Here is a 26,400-nt window from a genome sequence, read left to right as displayed (position 1 = left end):
AGGTACAAATAGTAGGACGGGGAAACTACAGTTGATAAAAAAAAATAACATTATTGTTTCTAGTTACTACTCCAGTTTTTGGCTCCATTAACAGACATGAACCATATAAAGGGAAAATGGGTGTTAACTAGGTTTTCCTACAGCTATTTATAAAGTAATGTTATTGAGCACAGCCACTTTTAGACCTGTATTCTGGTAAGATCAACATTTTTTTTTTTGGGGGGGGGGGGGGAAACACAGATCATCAAAAATATTTTATTATGGAAGAGAAATGTATGTGCACAGAGCTGTACTGGGTCTAAGGCACGTCTGTGGTACTGTAAATGAATGACTGGATCGATATTAGGGATGCACCGAATCCAGGATTTGGTTTGGGATTCTGCCTTTTTCAGCAGGATTCGGATTCGGCTGAATTCCTTCTGTCTGGCCAAACCCTGATTTGCATATGCAAATTAGGATTCGGATCGGTATTTGGCCGAATCTTTCCCGAAGGATTCTGGGGTTCGGCCGAATCCAAAATAGTGGATTCGGTGCATCCCTAATAGATATACTGGATAGATATCGATTGCATGACTAGCTGGGGATTCTGGCAACTGTTCATTCACATATATAACTGTATCATGCATTCATACCCAGAGTGAGAAGTATCACACGCGTGTACAGAAGTGCAATCGAAATATGCCAAACAGCCTGACCAAATCTGGGCATGTATAATCAGCTTTATCATTTATATAAGAGCAGGTCTGCAAGCAGATGGGGCACAAGTAGGGCTGCCACCTCACCCCAATAATACTGCTCTCCTATTGAATTCTCATCTTGCATGGCTAATTAGTAATAAATGCATATATTGCATGGCTGCAAAGAAATCAGTGCTGTGTGCAGAATGAAAAAAAAAAAAGAACTGCAGGCTATGCATTCACACAGATAACTAGCAAGTATTATAGGGTATAAAGGATTAGTTTAACTTACTCTCATTGTATAACACACATAAAGCATTGCAGAAAGGACACAGAGGGTGGCTGGGGTATTTGGGGTTATATGAGCACACAAACAATGCAACAGAACTTATAGCAGCCACGTGATGCCTGAAGTACTATATAAAAAGCCTAGCTGCCTATACCCAATAGCTTAGCGGCAATAACTGGCAATAACTGGCCTATTCTGAATGTTTCTGTAAATCACTAGAAAACAGTGCCTCGTTCAGGAGGTACCCTATGCATAGTGCAATGGTCTGGCATAGAAAAAGATTTTGGGTACATAATAAACTACAGGATATGAATACTGTAATAAACATGACAGCGCTCAGCCCTTCTTTATTTCCGCATGGAATGCAAGAGTGTATGTATCATATACAAAAAAAAAATCTGTTGGTCCTGTGCACTGTGATGCACTAACACAATCTGGCCTGCAGAATCGCATGCATGTGAGATGCTAAAGGCAACGGGTGTCTTCTATTTTATAGTAAGTGCTTCATCTTCCTCCAGCCTGTGCATCATCTTCCTCTGGTCTTTGCTTCAGCCCCTTACATCATGTCAAGCTACAAAAGAACACAGAAAAAAAGCCATGAGCCTCAGTGCAGGAAACCAAGCAAACACAAACAAAACGGGGTGTTATTCTGCTCACCAAGTCGTCGACATCTCCCTCGTCCTCCATCATGGCTGCCTCTTCCACTTTCTCCTCTTTCTGAGCCAAGAACTGTAACAAGAACACAGGGATGTCCTAATCAGTTCTCTAATGCCCAGGCTGATACAAGCTGCTGATTTGGCCCCCTCCAGACTAAATTGTAATCCTATTGGCCTTTATATGGGGCATATTCAACCACTATGTGTCTCTAAATCACCCAGATATCTATCATCCCTCTCTGCTAAGCTACTACTACTCTAAGGTACTCCTGATAGCCTTTCTATACTCATTGTAAGCAGCATTCCTGTCTGGCTTTATGGCTGAGATTCTAGCTATCTGTATAACAGAGCATTCTGTCAGTGTCAGAGATCCTATCTGATACCCATTGTAAACAGCAGTCCTGTCCTACTTTATGGCTGAGATTGTAGCTATTTGTATAACAGAGCATTCTGTCACAGTGAAACATATCCTATCTAATACCCACTGTAAGCAGCAGCACTGTCTTACTTTATGGCTGAAATTCTAGCTATCTGTATAAAAGGGGTCTGCATTATGATCCAATCATCAGTCAAATTTACCCAGCACATTGGAACATTTCCCAGAGACCTTGTGACATGGACACTTATTATTACAGAAAATGACTAGTTCCACAGTTTCATTCATTCATTCATGAACCTGACAAATCCCTGCGCTTTCTCTACCTGCTTTGCTTCCTCAGGAGTCACTGAGCTGCCTTTGGATTCTGAACTTGTGATCAAGGAAATTTCCTCTAGAAACAAAGACAACAAAAGATGTTTTAGAAGACTATGGATGCAGACTTGTGGTTCGATTATATAATTGTACTTTATGTAGAGCAAATATATTCCACAGCACTGTACAGAGATTATTCATCATCCCCATCAGTCCCTTCCCAAGTGTATCAAAAAATATAAGGTTCATATCACATTCACACACAATAGGGTCAGAGGTGTGTGTGTGTGTGTGTGTGTGTCCCACACAAAAACAGGGAGAACACACAGACTCTCTCTCCAGTGTCCTGGCTAGGATCAAACCCCCAGAACAGCAAATCAGCAATGCATCTGCATCATCCTGGATTAGAAAAAGGAAATGCAGGATTTAGCACTGGCTAAAGGGACAAGACATTATCCACATTATACCTCAGGGAATGGATCTTTCCCACATCTCTATACAATAGTGGACCTTACAGACCAGCTCACATTTCATGAAGACGTCTTGCCCAGAACACAACACAAGGATGAAACCCCTGGTATTGGCTGCTTGCAGTTAACACAATCTTGGGAGTCCTGGCAGTAATAGGGGTTGCTGGTGCCGCTTCAATAAAAATGTCACCCTGCACTGAGTTACCTTGAACAATAATGTCCCAGAATTCCATGAGTGCACTGCCATCCACCTTCTGTTTAAGCAGCTGAAGAAAATCATTAAAGAGCCGGACCTGGGACAACTTCCATGTGCAAACAGAACAAAAGGAGCTTCTGTCACTTTAGGCATCAATTAATTGCTTCTTGAATTTATTAGCCTTTATTTGCATATATGAATAGATAAATATTTCCTTACCTTGATGGCCTCCTCTCTGAATGTCTTTATGCAGAGGATGCTCTTCATGTAGTACTGAGTCTGCTTTACGTCCAGACACTCATAAATGCGCTTTATCAGCTGGTCACTTACTGCATGGAAGGGAACAAGTGGAGGCAACTGTTCAATCAATGCAAAGCATACTGGAGGTGTGTGAGGGTGTGCAATCTGGCTTTTAAAGATCAGGGCTTTAGTCTATAGCGAGACACAAAACAAACAAAGGTGTTGGCTGCACTGATTTACACGATTATGACTCTCAAATAATGCAAGCCCCTCTTTGCATTAAATCCCCATAAAAACATGAGTGGCTGGTAGAAGAAATGAGCCTTTACACACTCAGCTTTGCTTCCCAGCAGTATTTGTGTGTCATTAACGGCAATAACGAACCCGTCACCATTATATTTCTTACCACTCAGCATCCCAAATCAGTTTAAATTCGGCTTTGGATTCCCCCCCATTAAACATTGCCATCTCTTAAATTAAAGTCATAAAAACAATATTTAAGCTTCCCCTTTTATCCTACCGTATTACTATGCACACTGGATATTCATTGGAGTGTTAAATTGAAACCTCAGGCGCTACTTCTGTACTCAACAACCAGAGAAGGTTCTTTAAAACCCGTAAACATTAAGTTACAGAGAAAGCTAAAGGAGGACAATTTATTTTTAAAATGTTATACAAATAGCTAGAATCTCAGCCATAAAGCAGAGCAAGACTGCTGCTTATAATGGCTAATCAGATAGTATCTGTACCACTGTGAGAGAATGCTCGGTTATACAGATAGCTAGAATCTCAGTCATAAAACAGGGCAGGACAGCTGCTTACAATGGGCATCAGATAGGAAGATAGGATAACCGCCCCCAAGACAGACAATCAAAGTAGTAGTTTAGCAACATCTAAAGGATTATAGGGTGACCATGTGCAACAATGTGACACTCAGTAGGAGCACAGGTATAAGATATGTGGACATCCTTACAAAGTCTGATGATTAAACCATAGGCCAGAGTTATACCAGCACCCACAGTCTAATTACCATACATCTTAGGCCTGACAATGCTCCTCTAGCTGGCACCCTGCCTGTACCCACCAAGCTCTATCTCTCAGTTTTCTTTCTATACCTACCTACCTATACACTGCCTCTATTTTAGCAGACTGCTGTAAATTACCCAACGCGTTTCGGGAGTGAATCCCTTAATCATAGGCTATTTTCATAGGATATTTTCAGTGTCAGTCCAGACCTGACCCCTGCTCCGTATATAATGCACCCATTGTTGAATATTTGACGTTTGTATGTTCTGCCGTATGAAGACGTGAGGAACTCACCATGTTTAAAGTCTGTGTTCTTTTGTCTCAGCAATGCCTGGAAATCCTGATCTGGATTCACGCTCCCCACCTGCAACAAAGTGAAATGACTGACAGGCTGGTGGGGTAAACAACGGAGGGCACAACTTTTCAAATTGCTGTCACAAGAGATGTTAGTGCAAGAACTAAAGGGAACTATACCCTAAATCAGTGGGGCTGCCATATTGCTACTGTGTAATATGGAACCATATCTGCAGCATCAGTTCCTTACAAACACAGCGGACTGGACCCTGGTCTAAAAGTGAGTTGCTCTTAAAAATTTGTCTTCCAGCCTGTCGGGGGTGTCTTTCCCTCAACTATACTCTGAATGCAGATCCCAGAAATTATTAAAAAAGTTATCAGAGAGAATCATGGGCTAGTGCCTACTGGGTCAGTAAATCTGCAGCTGGTTGTTTTGGTGCCTCTCAGAAGATGAGGAGCTGCAATCCATATATCCTGCCGTCTGTCTAACTCACCATCCCCTGCACTTCATCTTCATGACGTGAACTTGGAACGTGCAGGAGAGATGGCACAAAATCAGAGAGCAGAGCTGTGATTCACTGAACTGGCAAGGAACACAACAAGCACAACAGCAATATGTAGAGCCAATGCCCAACCAATTTCAAAGTAACTCAAATGCAATCAGGTGCGGATACTTGTTCCTACCACCAGGGGGTATCAATCCTGTAAAACAATTCTATAGTGTTGCAAAACCTGTCCTATTGCTTAAAGGGAAAAATTTACCACATATCCAGTGCCGTACACGCCGGATTTCAGTGGCGAGCGGGCTGCCGGGGGGCCCTGAGGGGGTGCGGGCCCTGGTCCGCTCGCACCCCCTGCTCCCCCGGTAGTTCAGCCACTGCACATATCTAATCAGATTTCTTTGCCAACATATAGTTAATTATAAAGGTAATTGCTCATTGTTTGTCCAGAACAATTCTTCTCTGTATATTTGTATTTATGCATATGGGCCTATTAAACACATGGTTCCACCTATACTCAGGCTCAATGGTTGAGAAAAGCCGCTCTATCTCTTACTGAAGTGACGTTCCCATCTGCCAGACGCAAGAGGCTGAAACCTTCATCATCTTCCTTCAGTTTTTTAGCATCAGGTTCATCAGTCCTGAGAACGACAATAAAGAAGAGTCATGTGACTGGGGTAACAAGGGTAAATGTTCCAAAGCATTTTCAGTTGGTTTTTACATTATTTGTAAATATAATTGTTATTGAAAGCAGTGTTGATTTATTGTTTTCTGTTGCCGGGTTCTGACTTTTGAAACAATGTAGCAGAAGTCAGTTCTCCTACCAATATGTTAATCAGCGGCTTCTGCTGTTGTCACCCTGTGTATTTTAACAGGCCGAGAGAAGCAGATCTGCTCAGTGTTCCTGCTCCATTGATTTGAATCCAGTCAGCCTGTGTGGTGTGTGTGTGTGAGCTGAAGCCGAGGTCAGTATTTGGATTGACCTCCTCTATGTGACTGCACACAGGCTGATCGGATTCAAATCAGTGGAGCAGGGGCACTGAGCAGATTTGCTTCTCTCAGCCTGCAAAAATACAGACAGACAGAGCCATCGGCCTATGTGCCCATAGCAAGGTGTCAGAACACGCAGTGCAAAGATTATAAACAGCCAGACAGATAATTTTTCCTCCAAAAGCAAGCAGCAGCTACTTGGCCTGGAGTGGCTGCAGTATCACAGTCAGTATGGAGCTGTGGGGAAATGGATTTTACTTTCCTCGCCGACCTCTTGCCTCTCTATCACCTGTGTTGCAGGCAAGGTGACAGCTGGATAAGGGCCACTGGTCACGGGTCATAAAAAGATGCCACCAGAGTTCCGAACTACTTGGTGACATTTCTGTGGAACAGGGGACAAGCTGACCTTTCAATTAACCCTTTCAGTGAGACCCTGCAGCTTTTAGTAATGAAATGATGGCGAGGATCAGCTGAGGGACGCCTTTGCTCACCCTTTAGTAAATGGATATATCTCAGATATTACCCTATAAGCAGGGGCTAACAGGAATACAGAGGGGCTGCCTAGAATTGAAACTAACTTTAGGTACACACAGATAGATAGATAGATAGATAGATAGATAGATAGATAGATAGATAGATAGATAGATAGATAAAAATTGAGTTTAAAGGGAAAGTTTGACAATTACATTTTGGTATGATATAAACAATAAGACAATTTGCAACCTGATTTAATTTATATTCATGTAAGATTTTAAACGATTTCTTTACTTTTTTCCTGCGACTTCCAATACTGGTATTTACAGTACTACCTAGTCGCATGGATCAGCACCCCCTTTAACCAGAGATTGCATTTTTATCTGCATTGCTTTATTAGTTGCCTCCCTGTCCAAAACCTCTCCATCTGCCAGTCACATCAGCTAAGGAGCTACGGAAGAAAAATTTAATTCAATGACCACAAAAAAGACAAAGTGCAAGCTGTAAAATAGTATTGGTTCATTACTTTCCTAAAGAGCAGATTCCTAGTAGGGATGAACCGAATTCAGGATTTGGTTCGGGATTCGGCCAGGATTCTGCCTTTTTAAGCCGGATTTGGATTTGGTTGAATCCTTGTGCATGGCCGAACTGAATTTGAATTTGCATATATAAATTAGGTGTGGGAAGAGAAACAACGTGACTTTTTGTCACAAAACAAGGAAGTAAAAAACATTTCTCCCACCTTTTCCTTTCCCGCCCCTAATTTACAAATGCAAATTAGGATTCGGTTTGGTATTCGGCCGAATCTTTCACAAAGTATTCTGGGATTCGGCAGAATCCCAAAAAAGTGGATTCGGTGCATCCCTAATTCCTAGCATACTGAACAAGCACCATGATGCCATATATCATGCAAGTCCTCTCTCCCATCTTTTACCTTCCCACTGCAAACTTTCAGCCCATCACTGATAATCAAACATGTAAAGCAATAACTACAAAAAGACAACTTTGAGCACATTTACTTATATATTCTTTCTTTCTATTGTCGCCATCTTGCCTTGATGTCTCCACCAGACAGAGTCAATCTCCATCTTGCCTTACTCTTCGACCAAGTCCTACTGCAGCCACCTTGTCTAAAAACCAAGCTCCTCTCATCTCCATTTTGCCCTACCTTCTCCATAATGTACCATTTATCCTATTGCCTCTCTATCTTGCCATACTATGCCCCACTGCCTCTACCTACAAATGCTGCTGAGGAAGGCCCTTAGACAGTCTCCTCTATCTGGATCCATAAAGACAGCTCAGTAAACACCATTGGGGAGCTATGAAATCTAAGACCTAATGTTTAGCTGCAGCTCCCACAAAATTCCAGATTAACACTGCTGACTGTCGGGTTAACCTTTGCAATTACTATGATTGTTTCACATTCATTTGTACAGCAGGGAAACACACAATAAGAAATAAATAAAAGGAGATGAGGCGGCCCCAGAGCCATTAAAGCTGCCAGCAATTACACAGTGACTATTAGATGATGAGACTACCCTACTAAACACAAGTGCTGGGCCAGACAGTGGAAGACTATGAGCAGAATGAGTCAGAGAGGGACACAGGCTATTGTGCAGGGGCACCGCAATCAATAACAGGCTGAGCAACGTGCAATTGCCTAATCACTGAGCTCAAACAAAAAGACGGCTGGAATCTTACGAGGAGATGCACAGAAATCCAGCTCTGAGGCTACTAATAACCCAGCGGCTCCTCTATAAACCCAGGGTTTGTTCTAAAACCAAGATATTATCAACTGAGAGCAGAAACTGAAACACAGGCAGAATGCATGGTTGGTTCCGGGATGTGTGGCCAGAAAGTCCACTCATCTAATTGGCTTGTGACACAGAGCCCACCTAACTATAACTGCCTCTTGTTATAAGGACGCGTGGGCAGGGGGAGGAGATGGAAGTGTGTACATTCTGAGTGGGTGTCTGGTCTAATTGGCATGTGACATTTGCTGGAGTGGCTGCTAATTGCAGAGCAGGTGGCTTACATTTAACAAAAAAAAAAACCATACAGTAGTTATGATTGGAATCAAATGTTTTAACCCTTTACATGACATTTTAGCAGCAATGCAGCGGCTGGATTTAATGGTCACACACCCTTTAAATAAATGGAGCAATGCAGAAAACAGAATATAGGGAGTTGTCCCACCCATTGCTTGAGTTATAGACTCTTTGTCCCCCCTGTAAGCTGCAATTTAAGTGCTCTAGTCCCACCCACTGGTAACAACATTGCCATGAACAGGCCATACTATAACACAGAAAAGTTAACTTAAAGGTGAACGCTCTCTCTAAACCTGTTACACAACATAATGCTGCCTGGTTGCTAGTGTTATTAAGCCCTAGCAACCACATCATTTAAATTCCAAGACTAGGAGTTGCAAAAGTAAAAATGTGAATAATTCATAAAAACAGGCAGTCATCCTAGCGAACTGTTAATTTAATCAAGTATAAAAATGTGGAGGTTTCCCTGTAATACAAATCACTGAGGCCACTTTAATAAAAGGGCTAATGGGGCATCTGCCCAGGGACCGCTGATTTTGGGGACCAATTGCCTTGGAAACAATTATTTGTTTCATTAATCCATTATGCAGTGATATTACTGTCATGTTTGTGTTAATGGAGTGCACACTCGCCATTTCTGCAGTGAACATACTGGCATGTCAGGGGTTGTTTTTAATGGTTTTTGATATTTATTTATGATCATGGATATTTGGGCATATGGCTAAAAGGTGGGTATACCTCCCACCCTCACAGCTTTAACCCCCGTAAACTTTCATATGGAATTCATGCAGCTGAGAAGCCAGAGACTTACTTCTTGGTGAAGATCTCGTCTGCAGTTTTCACCTCCTTCCTCTTTGTGGCCTCTTGCAGTGGAAAACAAGCCTTCACTGTGGCTAGGGGGGCCATGCATGCCTCTTTAACTTCTACTGGGGTTTCAAGCATGTCCAGCAGGTGCTGATCAATGGGCGGCAAGGGACTCTCTGGGTTTAGGGCCTTGTGCTGCAGACACTGCAGAAGACAACAGGAGCCTAAAAAGGTTAGGGTGCAAGAATTACAATGGTCCCTGCCCCAGACCAAAGGTGGCCATATCCCAGGGGAATGTAAGAAAAGCTGTTGGATAATTTATGGACACCTTAAACCACATGTAGGGAGTAGGAAAATTCTGCAGTATTGCAGCTGCAGTTAACTGTTCATTTTCATAAACCCTATTAAGCATCTCTATCTGGTTCAGTGAATCCAAGCTACTTCCAGCAATTTAATATACACGGGTTCTGATCCATCCTGCTGGTTGCTCCTGTGCCACACTCATTCAGAAAGCCAGAAGCTTGGACAAAGCCCGAAATGCTAATAGGTATTTTTCTAATGAATGGAACAGGAAAAGCCACGTAAAAGAGTAAGCTCCCTCTTGTGGTCCCAGTTTAGCATTAAAGCTCAACATTGCTTTTCCTTTTCTATAGAGATCAATACAAGGATAAAATAGTAATACCAGAGCAAATTATCTCTAGGGACTTAGGTTTAATGCCAAATAGATTTAGGACAGTGAACCAAGATCAAAATCCAAATTAAGGTGCTGCCTGGACTTGCAATTGCCAGGTAAATTAAAGGGGAAAGGGTGCACTCTTGCAATCCTTAGTGCTCTTACATCTAGGGCATTGATAAGAGGGTCCTCTAACATTTTAACCAATACATACAATCTGAACCTTTAGCTTGACAAAAAAAAACACAACATAATATAAGAGGTTTCTGAAATTATCCTTTTAAATTAAATTAAATTATTAGCTGCAAAGACAGAGTTCTTATCCAAATCTCTGGTGTGCGGCAAAGTGTTAATATATATAATGGTTTATCCCATATACAGGCTGCTTTTATGAATGAGGTCTCCTGCTGAGCCATTACTGCTGTCTGTCTCCCATCAGAGAGTGTTAAAGAGACAGAGGTCTCAGAAAAGCTCTGACATTACAGGTTGCCATGGCAATGGCTGAACCGCTTTCAAAAAAATATCAATGAACATATAAAGGGAGGCAGAAGCCAAGTGCTTACAGTCTCTCAGATCCACCTATTGATTGACGGATAACAGCGCCAGACCATGATGCATCACACAGCGCCTGAGGGTTTTAAAATTGGGGTCAAGAGCATTTCTGAATGGCTACACAGCTTATCTCTAAATTAAGCACGAGATGATCGAATGGACAGTAACAATGGAGTAAATCCAAGCAGCTCACTAATTATAAAGGGATGGTGACTGGCCGAGCAGTGACAGAATCTGTTCACCATACATAACACTTATGTATGGTGTCGAGACACTTACTCGACCAGCTAGCCAGCTTGAGCACAGAGCGCGAAGCCCCCTCTAATTCTTCAGATCAGGCACATTTAGAATTTAGCCTCCATAGAGTGGGAACACAGCTGGAGGGGGAGATAGAGGGGCCAGTCTGCAGTCCTCCGTAGAGCGTAAAGGCTACCGGGCAAGCTGCTGTCAGGCTCCTAGCCTAAAGCCGGTAATGGGGTACTGGAAAATGTATTCACTGATCCTGTGTGGCATGGCCCACCACCAGGGTTCGGGTCAATTGCCCCTGCCACCTCATGTCCGTGCTTCTTCCTTTTGAGGACACTAAGAAAAAAAACTGAACCAAGGAGGAGGAGGCAAGGGATGAAGCCCAGAGCAGGAGGAGGAGGAGTCAACTTAAACTACTTCATATCCACTCTCCAAGCAGGATCTTCATCCCCATTGTCCCTGTGTCCCCCAATCTAGGGGGCAGAGAAAAGTCCAAAGAACAGGGCTTTGAACGCTCAAGAAGGGTTTGAGGGGGAAATTCTATGAAATATATTACCTGAAACAACCTTTGGAACTGGGGATTGGGTAATTTGCTGGTTTTGAATAAATCCTCTTTAGTCTCTCCATCATCATATATCAAACTCATGCTGTCAATCAGGGAGTCAATGGCCGAGTTCTGGGATTCTAAAGAAAGAAAAGTGGAGCAGAAATCAGCAATTATGAAGCAAAGAGGAGTAGGAGATTCACACAACATGGGGTTTTGTAAGGGAGGGTTAGGGTTGAGGCTCCTTCATTGGCCACAGTATCCCTGCAAACCCTTGGCAACAATGGAAAACAACACAGGTTGATAATTCTGCACAGACAATTGTACCTGTTGGGGTGAACTTTTTATTGTTCTTGAGAGAGGAGAATAAGTACTGCCTGATGTCTTCCATGAATGGCAGCTGAACATATACAAGGCACTGGGAGGGAGGGAGATGTATTAGTGCTGGGTTGGCATTATACAACACAGTCATACATTTCACTATTGTATTTAGTACACAAATCCTAATTTAACCCTTTACCTGCACGTGGCTTTGCTCTTGCAGCACTGCATAAACCTATAATCTATGGCAGTGGCAATTAATTCCCAGACAGTCATGCCCATTAATTTATTGTTCTACCCCCCCCCCTATCAGGCTGATAAGTAAATCCTGTGGGCAGGTCAGCCCAAGAGTACCATAGATGTGCTTAGAACAGTCCATTAGTGACATATTGGCAAGGAGTCACATGGTTAGATCAATGCAGAGTCAAAACTTTGATCTTCCACATAGCTCATGTGGGTCCCATACACAGACACTGGTTTACACTCAAATACTAAATGAAACAACATTATATTTTCAACTTATTTGTACTAAACAGAATTTTAAGGTCCCCATAGACGCAAAGATTTTTCTTTGCTGAACGACCGATTTTAGCGAAGTCCAACCAATCCGTCAAATTATCGTGAAGTTAGTGGGATTCAAACAATTTTTCGTCAATTATCTGTCAGAAAATTGATCGGCCAGGTTAAAAAAATGTTATCGGCCCCAGTTGCAGGGCCAAGCAGGCAGCTACCCTTCAGTTTTGCTGGCAATATCGGCTGAAATGGTCTTTTTAGTTGATGGACACATCGTACATTTAAACAATCGTTTTGAGATAATCGTGATCTCACAATAACGAAAAGATCTTTTAAAGGACCAGTTACATCAAAATTCGATCAGGATAATCATTTAGCCCCATACCGAAACAAACAGCAGTTGCGCTGTACCAAGCTTTTAGGCGCCATGGACAATCTCCTTTGTATCTTGCTGCTATTTAGCCATTTGGGAATATTAATTATACGAGCTAACGGTCATTATCCTGGTTTAAAGTGTATTTTTATAATTGTAATTGCAGTTTTCTCGTGTCCGTTCTCCCTACGCTCTGTGTGTTATTAGTGCCCAGTATAATATATATGGGGCTAAATGATCATGCCGATCAAATTGACGGTGAATTTAAAACATGACAAATCAGTAGCGCAGTTCTTAGGCCGTATGTTATTAATGATCAAGTCTCTAGTTGGTGCGCTAATCACAAGTATAGGTAACAACTCGGCGCAGTCATTATTTCCTTACTAAATGTTTTCTTTCTCCGTCTCAGAGAGTGGCAGCGCCTGACGTGCAGAACTAGCACTAGAGCAGCTCTTTGGGAATTATACTTCTCATTCTGTATAGAAACATATCATGGTTTGGCATTATTATTGCAGGCTGGAGCCAAAGGTAATGGCAGGGACTGGTTCAGCCTGGCCCGGGAGGAGAGGCTGTTCAATCCCGGATCGGCAGTGTTAGCGTGGCCACGTCTGAGAGCAGCATGAGCTAGAGGAGAGAGGGAAGCCAGGGAGGAGAAATCGAGCGTCGCAGGATGGATGGTCGCCCTGTCACCTTTTGTGAAGAGAACAGGAAGTGTTCTTTCTTAATAAAGGCTTTGCTATTTTAAAGTTTAATATGTCTTGGTGGGTTTTCTTTCATTGTATACTAACTAATTTTTAAAAAACATTTTTTGATGTGACTGGTCCTTTAAAGATCTTTACATCTATGGCCAGCTTTAGAGTTGGTGCTGCTGTTAAGAAGTCAGGGCAAATACCTCATACTTATCCTTGATGTGTGGGAAGGCCACTCCCACCTGTGGATTGCTTCGCCTATCATAAACATAGCGTACAATGGAAACCATATCCATCTCATCCAAGGCATGAATCAGAGCCGAGAGGGCCACACTGGCAGCCTAATAAAGAGGCACAGGACAGTGCAATGGTGAAAAAATATGGCACCCAGAAGCAGTAAAGAAAGACAAACATAATGATAAAGAAACAGATGGTTAATGTCAAGGCTCAGTTGCTGAGCATTAGTGACCCCCAAGGGTCTAAATTGGGTAGACCCACATGAAACCAGCACTTCTACTGGCTTGAACATTTTACCTGATCTAACCTGCAACTGCTTTATCTGTAAATGACCCACTTCCAGCTGGCCATCATGAAGTGCACTTACTGCAGACCAGATGTCAGCCATAAATGAGTTAAGGAGGTAAGTGAGGCAGAGAAGCCTACTTTGAGACCCGTGACTAGCACCCAGAGTTGCCTTCATGGGGGGTCAAGTGGGAATCCAGCTGTGGCCATTTGGCAGAAAGGGACCTGGGCAAACAGAATACTCTGATTCATAAACTGACTTGTAGCAAAAGTTGGATGAGTTTTGGTTGGCAGTTGGTTTGTTTGGGCATAATGGGGCATAGCCAGGGCAGATCAAGACATGGTTATGTCTGCACTATTGAAGAGCGTTTTTTTATCAGATGGGCCTTCATTCTACTCAGTTGACAGGGCCCCTTAGGTAAAGGACCCTATAAAGTAAGTAGCAAAGGGCAATATAATTTTTAATGCCACACCTGCCAGCACTTATACCTGTATCTGTAGGTACCCTCCCAGTGCCCAGCCCAAAGCAGGACGATAACACGTATTGACGATTGGATATACACTCATGAAGCAAACGCGAAGCCTTCCTGTCCTAACAAGGCTCCTGTAGTACTGTACTCACTATTAAATATACCACAAGTACAATCTGCCTTTATTTAGCAAATGTTAGCCCTGGCAAAAAAGAAACTAAACTGAGATTTTACCTCGTCATCAGAGGGAGCAAACATCCTGATCACTTGATTTCCCACAAACTGGTTACTCAGCACCTACAATAAATATTGAAAACATAGCTATTTATGTCACAGTTCCGGTGAGTAAATGCAAATATGTGTGAGTAAATGTACATGAGTCTAAATGAGTGGCACATTCCTTGGGAATGAATACCCACAGTACCCGCACATGATGATATGGACAGCGAAACCCACCATGGATGATTTAGTGAATCCCAGAACTGCAAAACACTTCCCTTCTGATTTGTATTTCATCTGTTCCTGATCCACCTTTGAGAAGGGCACAATGTCACTCCCATAACGGAAACCTGACGGATGAGAATGCACAGTGAGCAACTAGTTTGAGAATTGATACTATCACATACAAAGGGGGCAAACTGAGGATTTTCATAAGGAATACTCAACACCCATATTTTACCTTGAATGGTATCGTCCTTTTCCACTTCGGTCTCTTCATCGTTATTCAGACAGTAAACTGTTTCCTTTTTTATGTCTTCCTTTTTGTGTGTTTTGGCATCAATGTGAGTCCAGGTCTTTTTTACTTTCTCCTCTGTAACCTGGAAACCATAACTAATGTCACTAGGCGGCACAGTAATGTTTAAGTAAATATTGGTTTATTTAAACAGGTTGAGAACTAGTTATAGGTCAGACCTGCAACTAATGGTAATTCCCTTTTAACATAGTAACATAGTAAGTTAGGTTGAAAAAAGACTCAGGTCCATCAAGTTCAAAATTTTATGTCAATATATGACGTGCCTAACTGCTACTGGATCCAGAGGAAGGCAAGAGCCCCCTCTGAAGTCAATTCAATTTGCAATTTGAGGGGGAAAATTATTTCCGGACTACATGATGGCAGTCAGAGCAGTCCCTGGATCAACTTGTTCTATGAGCTATCTTTCATAACCCTGTATTTCCTCACTTAAAAAGCAATCCAAACACTTCTTATAGGAAAACTATACTCCCAAATTGAATACTTAAGCAGCATATAGTTGATGTCATATTAAGTGGCATAATAAAGAATCTTACTAAACTGGTTTATATATTTAAGTAAATATTGCCATTTTACATCTCTTGCCTTGAACCACCATTTCGTGATGTTCTGTGTGCTGCCTCAGAGATCACCTGACCAGAAATGCTGTAAGAGGAAGTGTGGAAGCAAAAGATAGAACTCTGTCTATTAATTGGCTCATGTGACCTAACATGTATGGTTTGTTTGTGTGCACCGTGAATCCTAGGGTCCCATGTTTATTTACATGAAGCAGGGTTTTACATATGAGCCATTTTATCCAATATATTTTTGGGGGCTATAGTTTTCCTTTAAAGCTATCTAAATGTAAATTAAATGACTATGAATAAGTAGTATGAAAAAAGAAATCCTTGCAACTTATCAACTGGTCTCTTTCCAACTTTTAAATGGGGGTCATTGTGAGGCTACAATTCTTTTGTTATTGTCATTATTTCTCTCTCTCCAGTCTTTAAGTGTCACATTTAAGCCATTGCCTTGTTGCTAGGGTAAATTGTACCCTAGCAACCAGACAGCTTCAAACTGGAGAACAAAAAATAAAATAACTTAATTTATTGTGTATTATGTGTGGCTTTGAACTTGCTGTATAATGTAAGTGGGTAAACAACAAAATCAAAAATCTCAGTTACACTTACAGATTTATAGCCCACGATGCGTATGGAAAGGCTTGACCCTACAGTCAGTTGGCATGGCCATGGCATAGGCCTCCTCTCGATCTTCTTGAAAATGCTCAGCCTCTCTAGACTATCCCTAAATCACACAATGTGCACAGTGAGAAAAAAAAAGGAAAAACATTTTGGACAGAAAATTCCAAATTCCATTGGAATAAATCATTCAATGAAGGAATACATAAATAAATGGGACATGTATAATGTCAAATTCTTACAGTGGAGAGTGAATTTTCTATAACTCCTTTCTGCCAAAGAACAACAGTCCTGCCTTGCTTTAAGTGATACTGAAACTCAAGATCAACTTTTTTAAATAAGAATGTACTTTAAAAGTTACCTCTAGGTCATGTTGATGATTTTTTGCTGAGAGGTTTGTTTATCCAAGTTATTATTAGTTGAAGTTCCTAAACCTGACTGTTTTGCCATCCTGACTGTCCCATCTCAGCCTGTCAGTTAGAGTTTCTAATGCTAACGGAGTCCTGCTGCACAAATATGGCAGCCCCCTCATACAGGAACATGGGGGATCAGACAGGTATTGTAAAAGCGTTGTGCAAATACTTTGTGGCAAAGTTATAAGTAGCTTTCAAAGGCAATATTATGATAGATGTAAAAAAGAATTTAATTTCTGGTGTCAGCATCTCTTTAAGACTGGCATTATAGACAAACACTCAACACAAGGCAGGAAAAGTTGAATTTTAGTCTACATGGTAAAAAGTAATCAAGACACCTGTCTGGATGCATAGTGCCAATGGTAAAGTTTGGTGGAGGTGGAAAAATAGATGGGGGCTCTTTACAGGGTTTGAGTCCCATTTTCCAATAAAACCTTAAGTCTAAAGAAAACAATGACATTACTGACAATTCCATGATTCCTACTTTGTGGAATCATTTGGAGGAAGGCTCTTTAATGTTAATGTTCAACAATGCCCCATGCACAAAGTCAGGTCCATACAGAATGGGTTTACTGGGTTAGGAAAACCCAGATTGCACAGACCTCAACACAACTGAAGCTGCATGGGATGCATTGCGTTTTTGGAGAGCAACATAAGCCTGCAGACTGTGGTATCTTCTTCCTGGAACATATGATACTATGATTTACTTTAGTAATGGGAAGGTGCCACTATGATTTACCTAAATGTAAAAACTTCACTTAGTCCTTCTTCCCCGTCCAGAGAGAACATGATCTTCCTCACCATCTCAATGCCTTCTTTCTGTTGATCAGAGAGCCCTTTCCCAGGGCCACACCCTCTGTCCGAACTGCCTGCATTCCCTCTGTTATTACTGGAACCTCCAAACTCTTCTTCATCAACAGAGAAAGGCAGACTAGAAAAGTTGTAAGGAACAAACACAAAGATCAGCACCATTATAGGGACAGTGATGCATACAGTACACACAAGAAAGACTGCCTTGAAACATAACCTACAAATTAGATTATGTTACACAGAAAAATCTACAGCCCCTTTCCTGACATCAGTACACCAGACTAAAGAAGAGGCAGGTAAGAGAATAGCAAGACTTTTTAAATTGCTTTTAGAGTTTTAAAAAGTCCACTTTAGTTTAAAGGGTAAAGTTCATTTGGCGTGCACCATTTGCATGAACCCCAATATAAACCTACCCATGGCTAATTTTATCCTATATGCTTACTCTATTCTCCTGGGCTGTCCTCTTTTTTTACAGTCAAGCAGATGGGTAGAGCTTGGTTGTTGGGAGCTTCACTTTCGCAGATATTAGTTAAGTGTTCTCAGTTTATATTGATCCCTTTGGGCACTATAAAGTATATTTGGTCTACAAAGTGGAGCTATATCAAATTGCTTTAGATCGATTGGACTGACCCATAGAGACCAGAGCAATATAAATCCAAGTTGTTCCAGATCTGCTTCTCAGTCTGATTGTCCCACTTCCTGATTGTGGTCTCCTCCTCCACTGTACTGGGAAGGATGGTTGGGCTGACTCTAGGCTCTGAGATCTGGTTGATTCCCATTGAACTGAACTCTAAGGCCTGTTTCATACAAGGAAAGCCACATACAGCCAAAAACTGTACAGGTGCATACAATATTGCAGCTTCTTAGTCGGTAAGAATGAAATGGCAGCACTTACAAGAACTGAAGGGTGATTTCAGCTTTTTTAAGGTTCGCGATAATAACCTCAAGTTGGTCCACACTGAAGGGGCTGCTGAGATCAGAGAATACTGCAATGTGCAGTCGCGTGTACTTCTTTCCCCTGTGAGAATAAAGAAAATAAATGACACTGCCTAATGGCTCTGTCAGCCTATCACCCATATGCCTAGAAATGAGGCTGAAATCAAGACAAAGGTCAAGTGCAATTTCCATCTCATTGAAGATGTTTTTGGACTGGTAATATTTGTCTCTCTCATGAATCAGTGCTGTTTTAGTATATGCATCTGCTTTATAGCAAATATGGATCAATTTATGTTACACATGGCTGTCGTAAAAGTGCTGTAATTTAATAATATCTGAACAGATGTGTTATGTGTAAGAATAACTGCCCCTCTCTGAGCATTACTTACAGCGTCTCCTTCTGCAGAAGATCCATTGATACAATCAGAGCATCAAGAACTTTGGTGAAAATGTTAAGAACCTTATAAGTTACACAATTAGATCATCTCTTTAAAAATTACTAACAAAAAATTTGTTTTCATGGTAGAATTGATTATATATTCTTTAAAATGACATGGCATTCTGCACATGGGAGCTGCCATATTGTTCCCTTTAGCTAACAACAGCAAGAGCCATAAATGCAAGTAGTATATGTTTTAGCAGTGGGATGAGCTAGAGACAAATGTCCGTAACTCACTGGCTAGACAGCATAGGGAGCATGGTAGTAGGGTCCATTTGGTTGGTTGATATTGATGTTACACTGCCCTATAGCCCATGAGAAGGATACAATCAGCTTGCACAGAGCCTGGCTCAACTACATTCTCTATTTGTTCTAGAAGGTCAAAGTCTGGAAGCATCAGGTGGCGATGGACAGAGATGTTCTCATACTGATCTTCACGAGCCAGGGCATTATCTGTGGTGTCCGTGCCATACAGAACCACTGCAATCTCATCCTTGCTTTCTGCAAACACCTAGAAGAGAATGAAGGATGGGTATTGGACCTAATGGCAACACTTGGGAGGCATTAAATGAACTAGAACACAAGATGAGGGCAAAAGATTTAAAACTAATGCAACAGAAAGCAGCCAAAAGGTAGAGCACAAGAAATAGGTGACATGGGAACATGGCAGACATAATGACATATGATAATGGGGAAAAACATAAGAGTGGCTGACAGACTGAGAGGGCTAGAGTAGCTGAGTAAAAGAAAGATACGGAAGTAAAATAGGAAGGACAAAATTTTGTAAGAAATGGAAGAAAGGACAGTGAGAACAGGAGGAAAAGGGACAGGGCACTTAAGTCATTACTAGAAGTTTTATAGGCCCTCAAACTGTTCTGCACATACCTTCTACTGGGTCTGCTGCTTACCCTGAATATTAGGGACCAGGCATATTTCACAACAGTATTGCTCAGCAGGACATGGACACATCTGAGCCCAAGCATTGAAAAGTGAGCAGGTGGGTGTAAAACCACAAGCAAGACACAGATTAGGGAAGATTAACACTAATAGGTCAATTTGTAAACTGAGGCTCAGTACTCCTTATAGAAATTTCTGACTAATCCAGGAATCACCAGTACCTGTCTCTGCAGGAAGAGCATCATAACCTTCTTGGCTTGCTCAAACGGAGACTCCTTGCCTTGGTTGGAATGGCTCATTGCGAGTCCCACGTCCATACACAGCACCACGGCACTCTGGGAGAAATCACATGATCATGTCAGTGAGAACTGACCAAATTCTTTAGAAAATCTTATCTGACCCCAACACAGAGGAAGCAGTCAGACAGCTCCCACTCATATTATTGAATAGAAACATAAAACTATACCTGTAGAAAATTTTCTTTTTTATCTGCTTTATAAATAGCTTGATGAGTTACAGCCACAGCTTCTGGATATCATTTATGACACAGTAAAATGCGTGATCTTTTTGAAGAAACTTTCTGCGGTAAAAAGGGTCTGCCACTTGGTCTGCTTTCAAATAGCTCCTGCATGTCAGAATATCTATACAACAGCTAGGGTCAGTGCTATGGTACCAGATGATTCTGTACCAGGCATTATTATACAGGGAATATAGTACCACCTACTATAACATAGCAGCATATTAGAAACCACAGGGGAATTTTATATCATTGCTGACTTGTAATATCCACGTATTTTTAAAAAATAGATTGCTTTTATAAAAGACAATTTAGTCATGTGACACAGTGACATCATTAAGCACCAAAATTCAGCATTTATATAGGTTTCTCTGGACTTCTTTGCATTATCTGTCCATCAGCCTTTGTATGCAGAGCAGCACCAGACTGTGAAACTTTATCTTTAAAAAGCTTTTATTTCAGCTTTGGGCATCACCGCAACGTTTCAGGCCATGGCCTGAAACGTTGCGGTGATGCCCAAAGCTGAAATAAAGGCTTTTTAAACATAAAGTTTCGCAGTCTGGTGCTGTTCTGCATACAAAGGTTGTCATGATATCAGTAGAAAGTGGCCACTGAGGAACGCGCACCAATTCTCTACAGGAGAGATAATCGATGTGCTGACTGCTTTTCCAAGGTTATCTGTCCATCAGCACATAGTAATTTTTAGTGCTGCTGCCCTCCAGTCAAAGCACCACTGTCCACCTGTCATTCCCAGCTAATGTTATCGAATGAGAAGCACCCAAAGCAGTGACTGGCCAGTCTCCCATAAATGTACACAAGGGACAGTTTATGAGCAGAGGTCCATCTGTCACTCCTCCAGGTGCTTCACATTGGCCCACTGATTTCATCGAGTCATGGGATTCTGGGGCATGATCAGTGCGAAATTTGATTTATTTCCTGGTATTTATTACATCAGAGTTTACACTCTATGCCCCAATTACATTCAGACACTATAGGGTCAGTTTATTCAGAAGCCAGTTAACCTGCCTGTGTGTTTTTCGAGTGTGGGAGGAAGCCGGAGTACCCAGAGAAAAGACTCAAAGGCATGGAGCGACAAGTTAAAAAAAAAATTGGTGGCCAGGGCTCACCACCTATACAAGTTAAAAAAAATTGGTGGTCAGGGCATACCAGACCCGTACAACTTCAAAAAACACCTTTTTGTTCTTTTCCGTTGCAGCTTCTAAGTTCTCTTCTGTAGTGGTCTTCTTCGTTCTTTTCAGTCATGGCTTCTTCATTAATTTCAGTCATGGCTTCTTCATTCTTTTCAATCGCGGATTCTTCGTTCTTTTCTGTTGCGGCTTCTTCGTTCTCTTCCGGAGCGCTCTTCTTCGTTCTCTTCCGGAGCGCTCTTCTTCCTTCTCTTCCGGAGCGCTCTTCTTCCTTCTCTTCCGGAGCGCTCTTCTTCCTTCTCTTCCGGAGCGCTCTTCTTCCTTCTCTTCCGGAGCGCTCTTCTTCCTTCTCTTCCGGAGCGCTCTTCTTCCTTCTCTTCCGGAGCGCTCTTCTTCCTTCTCTTCCGGAGCGCTCTTCTTCCTTCTCTTCCGGAGCGCTCTTCTTCCTTCTCTTCCGGAGCGCTCTTCTTCCTTCTCTTCCGGAGCGCTCTTCTTCCTTCTCTTCCGGAGCGCTCTTCTTCCTTCTCTTCCGGAGCGCTCTCCTTCCTTCTCTTCCGGAGCGCTCTTCTTCCTTCTCTTCCGGAGCGCTCTTCTTCCTTCTCTTCCGGAGCGCTCTTCTTCCTTCTCTTCCGGAGCGCTCTTCTTCCTTCTCTTCCGGAGCGCTCTTCTTCCTTCTCTTCCGGAGCGCTCTTCTTCCTTCTCTTCCGGAGCGCTCTTCTTCCTTCTCTTCCGGAGCGCTCTTCTTCCTTCTCTTCCGGAGCGCTCTTCTTCCTTCTCTTCCGGAGCGTTCTTCTTCCTTCTCTTCCGGGGCGCTCTTCTTCCTTCTCTTCCGGAGCGCTCTTCTTCCTTCTCTTCCGGAGCGCTCTTCTTCCTTCTCTTCCGGAGCGCTCTTCTCCTTCTCTTCCGGAGCGCTCTTCGTCGTTCTCTTCCGGAGCGCTCTTCGTCGTTCTCTTCCGGAGCGCTTCGTTCTCTTCCGGAGCGCTTCGTTCTCTTCCGGAGCGCTTCGTTCTCTTCCGGAGCGCTTCGTTCTCTTCCGGAGCGCTCTTCTTCGTTCTCTTCCGGAGCGCTCTTCTTCGTTCTCTTCCGGAGCGCTCTTCTTCGTTCTCTTCCGGAGCGCTCTTCTTCGTTCTCTTCCGGAGCGCTCTTCTTTGTTCTCTTCCGGAGCGCACTTCTTCGTTCTCTTCCGGAGCGATCTTCTTTGTTCTCTTCCGGAGCGCTCTTCTTTATTCTTTGCCAATCGGTTTACTTCGTTCTTATCTGGAGCGGTCTTCTTTGCACACCTCCCAACATTTTGGAAGTAAAAAGAGGGACAAAAAATTTTTTTGTATGTAGAGCAGCAAATTTTACAAAATTTGGCAGGTTATGAAAGTCTGAAAATATTTCTCCTTATCTAAACAGTTTTTTTGTGTCTGAAAATTGTTACAAAGTATCTTATTTGCACCTGTTAGGTGTCCTATGCTCTCTGCTAAAAGCCAATTAAGTTAGAAACTTTGTTTCTTTTTCTGCCTGTTCAGTGCAGAGAAAATAGGGACTTTCCAGTACAAATGAGGGACTGCAGGTTGAGCTGTCAAAAGAGGGACTGTCCCTCCAAAAAAGGGACAGTTGGGAGGTATGTTCTTTGTACTTTTCCGGGGCTTCTTCTACAGAACAACCAGGCCCCCCCCTAAGAAACCGAAATTGCTCGGGCCCGGGACAAGAGTAACCCCTGTACCCCCTGTTTACGGCCCTGCCTGGCTGGACTAAACTCCGGCCCCCATCACTGCTAAATCAGGTATTAATGCTGAACAACAACCCTGTTGCCTCAGAAATAACATGCAATATAATGATATTCTATTTGTCCAAAATAATACAAATCCATATTTTTTCTGTCATCATTATATTTTTTATTTTGGTGAAAGTTTCCTTTTAATATGCATACTGCATTGGTTTCTGTCGAGTCAAACAGGACCAATTGAAACGAGCTGCTTAATGGGCTTACAGCTACTCTCTGGTTTATTTAGGGGCAGGAGGCACCGGCTGAATAAAGTAACAATGATATAAAGTCCACGCACTATAAAGTGCATTAATTGCAATAAGGTGGACACATGGAATGGAAACAAGCAGAAGGGTCCAAGCCATTCCACGGCTGCTATAAGTCCCCTACAGGAAGCAGAAGGGACAGTTGCCCCCTTCCCTATACAGTAATGATCCCAATTCCCCTCTCTTACTTTGGCTGCTCGCGCCATCTTGCTGCTTCCGGGCTTTCTGTGCACAGCTAAATCTGTTGCCCGGGAATCTCGGCTCTCGATATAAAGTTCCGCATCTGCTGCGTTCGGCTGCCCCCAGGTGTCGCCTGTGTGTATCGCATTTAAACAGCCGCCCCGACTAGACTGGACAAGTACACTATTGCATGAAATGAATAGGCGCCATTTGGTGCGCTGCCTCTAGACGTCGCTTTTGTGTACTGCATCATTTCTTACATGAATGAACCATTTTTCTGCCTGTGTAGGTGTCTGGATTTATTAGCTTCATTTCTATTGGCTTCTAAACACACTGATACTTCATCCATACCTCCCAACATTTTGGAAGTAAAAAGAGGGACAAAAATTTTTTTCCCGCACGTAGCGCAGCAATTTTTTGACCACACCCCTTTCTGTGGCCACACCCCCTAATTACCATGTTTGTTTTTAAAAATTTGGCAGGTTATGAAAGTTTGAAAATATTTCTTCTTATCTAAACTGTGTTTTTGTGTCTCAAAATTGTTACAAAGTATCTTATTTGCACCTGTTACCTGTTCTGGGCTCTCTGCTAAAAGCCAATCAAGTGAGAAACTTTGTTTCTTTTTCTAGCTGTTCAGTGCAGAGAAAAGAGGGACTTTCCAGTACAAATGAGGGACTGCGGGTTGAGCTGTCAAAAGAGGGACTGTCCCTCCGAAAAAGGGACAGTTGTGAGGTATGCTTCATCGCTTTCTACATGGGGAGGCCTCTTTATCAAAATTCTCGTTTGTCGCGTAATGGTAGGATAGTATTTGAGCTTTTCACCCCTACTACACTGATTCCAGTTTTTTACATTTGAGTTTTTTCTTAATTTAGAAACCATGAGTTGTGAGTTCATTAAAGCTCTAAAAAACTCACAAAGCTCTAAAATTCAAAGGTCGAGTTTGTGAGGTTTTTTTCTACCTCGAACTAACGCAAATGTTTACTTATTTATGTAAAAAAACTCGACTACTCGAGTCCTGCGCACAGGACTGCCATCAGAAATCGCAGGGCCCCATATGACAAAAATACCTGGGCCCCCTGGGCTGCACCCATCGCAAGCCCCACCTACAGGTCCGCCCCCCACCACACAGTAAAAAAACAAAAAAAATATTGGTGGCTAGGGTTCCTACATGTTAATAAAAAATAAAAAGATATTGTTGGGTAGGGCCCCCCATAAAAAAACATTTGTGGTCAGGGCCCCCCCATTAAAAAATATTGGTGGCTATGACCCCACATGAGAAAAAAAATTGGTGGCCAGGGCCCCCCCCCCACATTATGAGAGAATTGGCGGCCAGGGCCCCTTAAACGTCCATGCCTTCCCGATGTCAGCAGCTCTCAGAAAGATGGGGGGCCCGGCTAATCATGTAAGTGTGGCATGGCCTTACCCTTGGGGCCCCCTACAACTTTCCCCCCGTCCCCCCCTGATGGCTGCTCTGCCTGTGCGGGTCCATTTTTTGGAACCCGTACCCGCAACCAGCATTCTTACCCGCATGGACCTTCTACCCGACCTGCAAGTACCTTATCTGCAACCCGGACCCGCGACCATCAAGAATCAGGAAGTGCTGTCATGTAAACTGGAAGTGACATCATTGGAAGTAGACGTAAAAAGAAAAAAGCGGTAGCTTTTGAGAAGACCCGCAGAACTGCATCTATACTTGCAACCGGAAATTCTACCCGTAACCCGCAGGGTACCCGACCCGCTGCAGGACTCTAGTTCAAGGGACCTCTGCCATTGACTTCTACATGACCTTGACAGGTTTTAGATGGTGTATATTCAGATTAAAGCTTTTTGCAGCTTCGAGGCATAATAAATGTCGAAAAATGTGAGGTTTTTTTTATCCTGAAAAATTTAAGTTTTTGCTGAAACTACCCTCAGGGGGGTTATTTATTTAAAGGTCAAGTTGTGTTTTCCTGAAAAATTCAAGCTTTTCAAGGGCAGTTTCACTAAAAAGTCGAATTTTTCAGGATAAAAAAACCCTCAAATTTTATTATGCTCCGAAGCTGGGAAAAGCCAGAATCCGAAAATGCTCCAGTTAAAACCTGTCGAGGTCACGTAGAAGGCAATGGCAGAAGTCCCTTTAACCATTAGTATTTTTACAGAGGTTTGCACTCGAAAATCAATAAATTCAAGGTTTTTTTTAGCTTATAACACCCCCGATTGCATTCAATCAAGTTTTTTACATTCAGGTTTTTTCATAAATAAGCAAACATTCCAGTTCTGAGTTTATTCGAGGTAGCAAAAACCTCACAAACCTCAAAAACTCGACCTTTGATAAATCCCCCTAATTAAAAAAATAATGTTCAAATAGCTAAATTTTAATCATTTTCAAAGGGTCAAAAATTGCCCACTGACTTCTACTTGAAAATTGGCCTTACTAATTTTTGTGCTTAATAAATATTGTACATACAAGTTTTTTCTAAGCATAATTTGAATTCAAGAGTTTTAGCGCCATATAACTTGATTTGTTGGAAAAATTAATTCGAACATTGATAAATCTGCCCTATAAAGTCCACTTAGCCTGATTCAGCTAGAATCAGGCTAGAATTCTGTTTCAAAAGATTAAACTTAATTTTTGTATCTTTTCCAACTTCAACTACTGTAGTAGCTACATGGGATATGTATATTTAGCAATAAACTTCCCTAGGAAATATTTAGCTAAAATTTAGATCAGTCAGTACATGTAGTCTATGATGATACAAGCACAAACAACAAGTAAATAATGTTTAAAGGGCAACTGAAACTTGATTTTAAAATTTCTTTTCTAATACACATTATTAGGACTGGTGCACATGTTCTGAACAGTTACATAACTAGA

The 26,400-nt window shown here is 42.1% G+C and overlaps 1 protein-coding gene across 3 annotated transcripts; it reads right to left on the bottom strand.

Annotated features, from left to right (window-relative positions):
* Positions 1-1,279: 1,279 nt before the first annotated feature.
* Positions 1,280-23,710, bottom strand: xrcc5.L (X-ray repair complementing defective repair in Chinese hamster cells 5 L homeolog). Of its 3 annotated transcripts, none has more exon segments than NM_001087658.1 (21): positions 1,280-1,537; positions 1,624-1,695; positions 2,325-2,392; positions 2,989-3,085; positions 3,199-3,308; positions 4,540-4,609; positions 5,596-5,680; positions 9,363-9,559; positions 11,383-11,510; positions 11,698-11,788; positions 13,470-13,607; positions 14,493-14,555; positions 14,715-14,827; positions 14,938-15,076; positions 16,179-16,293; positions 17,340-17,531; positions 18,306-18,428; positions 18,736-18,784; positions 19,113-19,296; positions 19,904-20,017; positions 23,555-23,584. In NM_001087658.1, coding segments are annotated over 21 exon segments (2,181 nt in total). In that variant the 5' UTR covers positions 23,573-23,584; the 3' UTR covers positions 1,280-1,522.
* Between the last annotated feature and the right edge of the window lie 2,690 nt (positions 23,711-26,400).

This window comes from Xenopus laevis, chromosome 9_10L (assembly GCF_017654675.1).
Source record: "Xenopus laevis strain J_2021 chromosome 9_10L, Xenopus_laevis_v10.1, whole genome shotgun sequence".
Lineage (NCBI taxonomy): Eukaryota > Metazoa > Chordata > Amphibia > Anura > Pipidae > Xenopus > Xenopus laevis.
Note: the sequence above shows the minus strand (reverse complement) of the source record. Positions and strands in the feature narration are given on the sequence as shown.